Here is an 8,744-nt window from a genome sequence, read left to right as displayed (position 1 = left end):
CGGTCCCCCTGCCGCCATGGAGGGTCATGGTGGAGCAGAGATCCATCTCAGCCCAAGGAGCAGGTGGATGCCCGAAGGGAAGCCCCCTCTGGAGCAGGCTCCTGGCAGAAACTGTGGACCCATGGAGAGAGAAGCCCACACCAGAGCAGGTTTGCTGGCAGGACTGGTGACACTGGGGGCCCAGACTGGAGCAGGCTGCTCCTGAAGGACAGCACCCCGTGGGGGAGATCCACACTGGAGCAGGGGTAGAGTGTGAGAAGCCCTCCCTCTCAGTAGCAGAGATGAGGTGTGATGAACTGATCACAACCCCCACTGCCCATCCCTCTGTGCTGCTCCTGGGGAGGAGGTAGAAAAAAGCAGGAGTAAATCTGAGTCTGGAAAGAAGAGGGGGGGGTGGAAGTTGTTTTAAGATTTGGTTTTAGTTCTCTTTTACTCTGATTGGATTGGTAAGTTTTCTTTTTCCCCAAGCTGGGTCTGCTTTGCTCTTGACCTCAACTCAGGAGCCTTTCATTGCATTTTCTCTCCCCTGCCCAGCTGAGGAGGGCAGTGACAGAGCAGCTTGGTGGTCACCTGGCCACTATATCAGAGTTGACCCTGGCTCAGGGTCTAGATTGGACAAAGCTCATTTTTACTCCAAATACTTCTTTCAGATGTTATAATAAATTATAACTAATGTTGCTCTTGATTGCATGTGACACTTGATCTAATTGTGCACAAGATTTAAAAAGGCTGATGGATTAGGGCCCCACACATTAAAAGCTGCTGAGAGAGGAAAGGATGTATGACATCCATTTTATACACATCCACTTTGAAAAATGTTTGTCATGGGGATGGTAGAAGTTTCAAGAACAGACTCACATTGAGAAAACTATCCTTTTCATTAAATAGCAAAAACTTCAAATCTCCAGTTCGTAGTACTATTTGGTAGATCACATTTCTGTATGTTCCAATTGCGCAGCTGATGTCAATCCTGAGGTTTTAAGAACTTTTTCTTAGCTTTTTTGCTAGGTCTTGTGTTACTATCCCCATCTTCATCTTCTTTGTCCTGGAGTACACGCTGGTCTCTTTTTCTCAAGAATTTCTTCCCTATTGTTCCTACTAATGTTTCATATCTGTAACGATAAAAAATGTACAGCTTTTACTAAAACCAGAGAAAATGTCGATGGAGCAAATCATAAATCTAATCAACAATTTAAGTGGTGTAAAAAAACTGCTCATCAGAAGCTTATAAAGCCTAAGTACTACATGACCATTATTACAACATTATTCATTCTGATCATTTGGGTTTGTTAGCAGTCTGGAACAAGGATGGAATTAGCATAGAACACCTGGATATCAAAAGGCAGAACACCCCTCTAAGATATTTTACCCTCTAAGATAATTTACCCTCTGAAGTGATGGAGATTCCACTGAATACACACCCAAATTCCCGGACAATCAGTTCTGTAAAGTACCATATCTATTGGTTTTTTTTTTTTTTTTACTTATTGTGTTTGCTTGCTTTTTAGGTTTATTTTCCCCACACACAATGCAGTAACATCACATCCCTAGCTGATATCGATTATGTCATAAAACATAACTTACCTTCTGGCCATTTCTTCATCTGACACATCAGCTTCCATTTTATCATCCACTTCAATTTCTTCTTCCTTGCACCTTGAGTTCATTTGGATCATTAACTTCTGAAAATAAAGTAAGAAATAGCTTAAACATGTAACCCTGACACAATGACTACTGTACTGAAATTCACTGGTAGGAGAAATACATAAAAGGTAAGAATCAAATTTAATCATTAGTTGCTGCTCCTGGTCAGGCTAGAGCATACTGTTATGAAAACCTGTGAGGAAAAGTGTGCTGGTTTGGGCTGGGACAGAGTTAATTTTTGTCACAGGAGCTAGTGTGGGGCTATTTTAGGTTTGTGCTGGAACCATTGTTGATAACCAGGGGTGTTTTCCTTACTGCTGCGCAGGGCTTGCATGGAGGCAAGGATTTTCCTGCTCCTCACCCCACCAGCAAGTGGGCTGGGGTGGGGGGGCACAAGGAGTTGGGAGGGAACACAGCTAGGACAGCTGATCCCTACTGACCCCAAGGGATGTTTCAGACCATGTGGTGTCATGCTCAGCATGGAAAGCTAGGGAAGAAGTAGTAAGGAAGGAAGGGGACATTTGGAGTGATGGCATTTGTCTTCCCAAGTAGCCACTCCATGTGGTGGAGTCTTGCATGTTACTTAAGTTGCCAGCTCAGGTTAAACCATGACAAAAAGGCAACATGCCTGCCTGTTGCTAAACCGAGCCTGGCCTTTGCCTTTGGGAAAAGGGGCAACACAGAGACAGGGCTTTCAGTGAATCGTATTATTCAAACATCCTCAAGGGCACACCAGACATCTTCAGGAGACCAGAGAATTAGAGTGTAATTAATTTTTCATTGTGATGTTAGCACATAGTCCTTGAAATGGTTTTGTTAAGAAGGAAAATATATCTGCAGGGATTTACAATAAACTACCAGTATAAACCATGAAGGAATAATATACCAAGTCACAGTGAGAGCTATTTCAAAATAACTAAAAGAATCCCCCAGCTAATTACCTTGCATAGACTTTGCATACCTCTTCGTCTTACACCTTCATTCTCTTGCTTCAGTGCAGTGGTAACATTTTTATTGCTATCTCAGTGTAGTTTTATCAGCATGAACCATGCCAGAAAGAAATTAAAAGATGCTCTAGCCCACAATTTTTACTTTGGAACCTTTGAGCCCTTACTTACAAAAGTAGAGTGTTGAAAAATTAAGAGTTGAATGTCTGTAGGACTGGACTCTCAATTAAATGACAGGAGGAAAAGTGAGCTATTGTTTTGCTGAGCAGCATGTGGGACAGTTTCCTCCCTTCAGGGAAGGAAAATCTGCAGGAGTCATGCAATTACTGACCATCAGCACAAGGAGATAAAATGCTTCTATTTACCAGATGCTGCATTGATCAGCATTTTGGTTTGAATCACGGACTTCCTCTGCCTGGGAGGATTTATGGAAGGGGCTGCAAAGGCCAAACAGCATGCAGTATGAACACTCAAATCCCCGCTCCCAAGGGCTTCAATCCTAATGCAACACCACCTCAAAACAGAACATTTTAACAGTACCTCAATTTCTGGATTGAATCCTTTGAAGGACATCCTGCCATAAAGTAGATCCTCACATGGCATAAAGCTCCTCTCTTCTACTATAAAGCTCCTGCATGAAACGCCAAACCCAGCATTTTATCAAACGGTATGCTTTAAAATAACCCAGTTAAACAAATGCAAAAAGCATTTGTTGTCTTCCCCCCACCCCCCAAATAAACAAAACCACAGTGAATTTTAAACCATCAACTACTTTCTGAAGCTTAATTGCTCTGATAAATCTTTCAATACAAGGAGTTTGGAGTGCAAAGGAATACTTTCTGCCAGTAAAGCTATGCCAGTTCCACAAGCAAAATTAACTCTCCTGACAAAAAGCACTCTTTGCTGGTATGATTCCACCTACATTAATGCTTTTGCCCGAATAAAAATACCACATAAATATCACTCTCCAGGTGGCATTACTATACCAGCAAAAGCATCTAATTAATTTTTCATTGTGATGTTAGACCTGGCATTAGTTGAGTCTGTCAGGATATAAAACACTGTAATTCTCTGCTCAGCAGAGAAAGATTTCCCCTTTCTCCCTCCTCTTCTCCTTTTTTAATGAGCATGGAGCGAGAAAAGAAACATGACCCTCAGGCGTTTGTAATACACGTGTTAGATAAAAGTACTTCCGTGAATTGTTCATCCTTCTTTTCCACGCACACCCTCATCCTCTCCATCTCCCACGTAAAACAAACTCCTATGACCATCGGAAGTTAGGCGGAAAAGATCAAGCTCATTCTTCTACCTCCACGTAGGATCAGTTAAACATGCACCATGAACAGCAGAGTTCCATCTAACCTGCCCTCAAAGACTTCCAACAAAGAAGAATCCAGTGTCTCCTTAGGCAATCTATTTCAATGCTTCAATAGCCTCATTGTTAGAGAAATTGTCCCAATGTCCAGCTTGAACATTCCTTGCTGAAGCTCAAATACCTTTTTGTCCTATCTACCAACAGTCATGGCAAAGTTTACCAATGACCTTATTAAATCACCATTAATTCCCTGCACCCCAGCGTAAAAAAAACCCCACCAAAACACCCGAAAAAACACAAAAACAAAAACCAAAACCAACACACCACTGTGTTCTCTTTCAATGGAATTTTTGTCCTCTTTTGAAAGGACAAAAATCAAGCCATTTTAAAAGCAGCTCTCTTGCTATTTACAGCACCTTTCTAAATGCAGGAATGGACATTTTCTTCTTTATTAGCTAAAGCCTTCCTTCAATTTTGCCATTCTCTCTCCTGTTTCAAAACCAGGATTTCAAGTGAGCTGGCCTCAAGACGACAGAACTGTCCTGCATGAACCTAACTGCATGACTGGAGCTGAATTTACGAACACAAGGTTTCCAACTTCTTTCTCCAAATGAAGGGAAAAAGCGGCAGCCAATGAATTGGCCCCTGCCTGAAAGAAACTAATTACATGCATCTAGAATAATGTGTGAGTGAAAGAAAACCACACACACCAGAAATGGAAGTAGGTCAAACCGCACTAGGCAACCTTGAGCATGTCTCCGAAAATAAATAATAAAAGAAGCTATAAGGCCAGGCTGTCGCCATTTTTGCTTCTGTTAATTGGTTATTAATGACACTTTTTTATAGGAAGAAATACGTATATCCTGTGCCCCCTCCACCACAATCCAACAATGATAAGAAGTACAAAAGGGTACAAGCTTACTGTTTCTCCTTTAGATCTGGTAAATCAAGATACCAGTGTTCTTCATTAATCATCCTCTTTTCTTCCTCTTCTAGTTGTTTTTTAGTTTGTGAATCCAAACCCTTTTGCATGAACTGAAGAGAGACACACACATTAACACGCAGCTTAAGTTTTTCCGTCATAACTATGTGTTGAACATTCAATAATTACATGACAACAATTGTCCATTACACAATATTTAACAGATGATATAAGAAGTAAATGTGTTTTTTTGTGATTTTTCTATGACTTTGGTCTAAGTTTGGGCAAGCAAAGGAAAAGTGAACACCTGCTGATGACAACCACCTACTGCAAGTCAACAGTCAGCCACCTCGGTACTTTATACAAACAAACAGAACCTTCCTGGTTAGTTCTGACAGATCTGAGTTGTTAGAACTCCCTAACTTTGCCAGATTTTTCTAATGCTTCAGCAAAGGTCAGAGAGAACATAACAGGTTGAGGCTATTGCTGCACATCAGAACCAACACCACCCGTATGAACAGCACTGGAGCTCAGAGCTAGGTCATACCAGGCTGGTCACGTTTTCAACCATCCTCCTCTTTTATCAGCTTTCACTTAAATTGGCTTGTGTTTGTAGCTCTGAAGGATGGAACCTGCCTTTGGAAGCGGAAATAAGTAAGAAGGATACAAAAAGAAGTCTTGTGTATCCAGCTGTGCTAAAGGATGACATTACCAGCTCCTAACTTCCCATCGATGACCCACTAAAGCACCTGTTACCCAGTGCGGGAACACTGCCAACTTAGCTGACACCAATAATCCAGTTTAGGGGAAGACCGCTATTTTTGCCTAATAGAAGGACCTCACTGTGAATCGCTTCCTTGGTGACAACCTTTGGGAACAGTAGCCTCTCTCACACCTGGGAGTAGAAGAAACCATCCATCATGGCCTATGAAAAACAGCTGAGAGTGCAAAACTACTAACCTAACACACAGGAAACATGGCTTTTATTTCCCATTTGTCTCCAATTAGGTGCTCGAATTGAGTGACAATTCAAGTATCAACAACGCTAACCAAACATGCTGGAAAAAACAGAACTCTTCACAATTTTATGGTAATAATTCCTATATTCTCACATCCCTAGGAGCTGGGACCTCCCTTAGGGTCTACAGAACACGTCTGAATAACCGTATCTGTGAGAGGTGCACATTTACACCAACGTAACTCCCAGCGAGAGGCAAGTCTACCAGCACAGTTTATACACGTTCCTGTACAAAAATGGCTTTGTGGCTATCAAAGCGTACCTGTATGTGCAATACTGCAGAAGAATTTTATATCAACTAATTTTACCCCTCTCATTTAGAGCAGCATCATTTTTGTGTTTAGATAAGCCTGCAAGCTGACAGGTAACATGCCAGTGGGGAACACTTACTTGACTTGGATAGTTCAGGTCCCAGCTAAAATGGGCTTGTTTGGGATAAAGCCCGAGAAAACACCACAAGACACTTCCACAAAAAAACCTGCATTACTGAGATTATTTAAACATATAGTTAATATATTAACTAAAAGGCTGCCCAGAGAAGTTGTGGATGCCCCATCCCTGGAAGTGTCCAAGGCCAGGCTGGATGAGGCTTTGAGCAACCTGGTCTAGTGGAAGGTGTTGGCTGGGGGGTTGGAACTGGATGATCTTTAAGGTCCCTTCCAACCCAAACCATTCTATGATTCTATATAGATGTGTAATACATTCTTATATACATCCCACACACCTTTTCAGTCTTTACAAAATGCTGAGGCAAACTCAACCCAGTAGTAAAAGGCAATATATTGCTAGCCTCATTTTCCATTTCTATTTGCATCCATTGTACATGATGTTTAATGAAAGAAAAATTGACTTTTATTTTCTGTGTCAATCCAAAATATGTCAAAGCTTTCCAATTAAAATTACAGTATCTTCTTGAGGAAAATAAGTGAATCTATCATGTGGAAAACCATATTGCTCAAGGAAATTGGTTAGCTGGTCAGAAATCACAGCAAGAGAAATTCTGCTACAAGCACCCAATTAAGTAATCATTTCACATTACATTTCAAAGACTATGTTCCTAAAGATTACTACAGAAATAATACTAGATGAAAAATATGTGATCACATTTATCTAAAATGTAAGCACACACAGATTAATTAAAAACATACCCAGTGTGGTAGACACAGAGTATGTAAATTGGTAACTGAGTGGTTATTTGGATTAGTTTCCCCAAGCAATGCTACCTGGATCAAATGGTGCAAGATCTCAAAGCATGAGCCATCCCTCAACATCAAACAGTGTGTACTCGTGACCCAGTACTCAGCACAGACAGGCTTCACAACGCTACCACTGACCATTCGTCACCTTTGGGTACCGCCTCACTCGCCTGCTGAATTGTGATAATACATCTTATCAGTACCTGCGGAGGCAGCTGCTAAAGGATTAATTAAAACATTTGTAAACAAGAAGATCTGCAGAAGGAAACCGCGAAATACAAGATCCATATATGACCTTTTCAAAACCTACTCATCTCTTCAAAGCTGGTTACTATTGCCCGGACCGTAAACCTGAAAATGTCACAGCAACACATTCACAAGCTGGTTCTCCACAGCCTTCCAAGGAAGGTAATCTGAAAACTGGCTTTTGAAATTCCCAGGGGGTTAATAAAGTGGCAAAAACAAGGAGTAGAAGTTTCACTTTAAAAGAGAGTATTCCATAAAAACAAGAAAAAATACTGATGGTGCAATCCAGGTTATGGGAGCCTTCCCGTCATACACTGCTGGCTAACTAAGCTCAATACCTACTCCCTTTTGAGAGTGAGGTGACATGTGTTCCATTCCCTCTGTGCATGAGTTTCAATGTTTCATTAGCAACGTCTGTTAATTGGGCTAAATATTCTACCATCTTACTGTAGCATCGTACACGCTGCATGAAGGACTGAAGTCAGCTGAACTCCTTTCAGCCAGTGGCTGAAATACAGTCCTATATAAATATGTCAGGGGAAAAATGGTTAAATAAAACACCACAAGCAAGAAGCCACAAAGGCCCCGTCACACGCAGTCATAAAAATTTAATGGATATTAACATTAAAAAACCCAACCTAATGGCAACTCAACTTTTACCGGTTGATTACCAGCAATAACGAACTATCAATCACAGGTGGGAATGTACTCTACTGAATCAGGTGTTGTAGTACGCGACGTGAAACAGAATCCATCAGCCACTAAGTGGAGACTAATTTCACATGGGACTTGACATGAAATTCCCAGTTCCAAGGGTAACGGGCACATCACAGTGTTATTAACAGCCCTTGCACTTATGAGTTGGGAAAGGCAGTTAGCACTGCCACTCATATTTTATGAGCTATCAAGGTAAACAGACCAAAAAAAGGGACACAACAAAAAAAGAACCTTTTTTCCTTTTTCTAAGATTAAAAGCCCCAACCCGCAGGTAAGGCAAGCCACATCCATAGTTAATACCAACATGTGTGTGTGCGTGGTGGGAGAAGAAGTCCTAACACGTCTGTTGAAGATCAGCAACCTATCTGCCAAGAAACCAGGTGGAACCACAAGACTCTCAAACAGCACCCCAAATTCGGCTCTTCTTGGGGCGAGTCTCTGTTCAACTCACGATGCTGCTTCCCGGGATCAAGCCCTCCACCACCCCACGGTTTAGAACCGCACTCCCGAGCCCTCTCGCCAAGTATCTGGGCGGCTGGAGGCTCGGGGTCAGCTCTCCGAAGGCGCCTCTCGCCGGCGGAGCTGAAGGGCGCCGCCCAGAGCTGCAGGCCCGAGCCAACGGGCGAGCGGCGCTGAAACGTGCCGTTCGGGAGGGGCAAGACCGTGTGTCCCACGGCACACACGCTGCGTGGCCGGGCTAGGCACGGAAGATGCCCCACACCGGGCGAGATGGCCTGCT

The 8,744-nt window shown here is 42.3% G+C and overlaps 1 protein-coding gene across 1 annotated transcript; it reads right to left on the bottom strand.

The window, feature by feature from the left end:
* Window positions 1–964: 964 nt before the first annotated feature.
* Window positions 965–4,953, bottom strand: MPHOSPH6 (M-phase phosphoprotein 6). Its single transcript, XM_010156952.1, has 4 exons — window positions 4,829–4,953; window positions 3,132–3,222; window positions 1,585–1,682; window positions 965–1,112 (listed from the first exon to the last, which is right to left on the bottom strand). The coding sequence occupies exons 1-4, from the start codon at window positions 4,936–4,938 to the stop codon at window positions 965–967; spliced, it is 447 nt and encodes a 148-aa protein (XP_010155254.1). The 5' UTR covers window positions 4,939–4,953.
* Between the last annotated feature and the right edge of the window lie 3,791 nt (window positions 4,954–8,744).

This window comes from Eurypyga helias, unplaced genomic scaffold (assembly GCF_000690775.1).
Source record: "Eurypyga helias isolate BGI_N326 unplaced genomic scaffold, ASM69077v1 scaffold3958, whole genome shotgun sequence".
NCBI lineage: Eukaryota > Metazoa > Chordata > Aves > Eurypygiformes > Eurypygidae > Eurypyga > Eurypyga helias.
The sequence above is the reverse complement of the archived record's forward strand: the minus strand, read 5'-3'. Positions and strand labels throughout refer to the sequence as shown.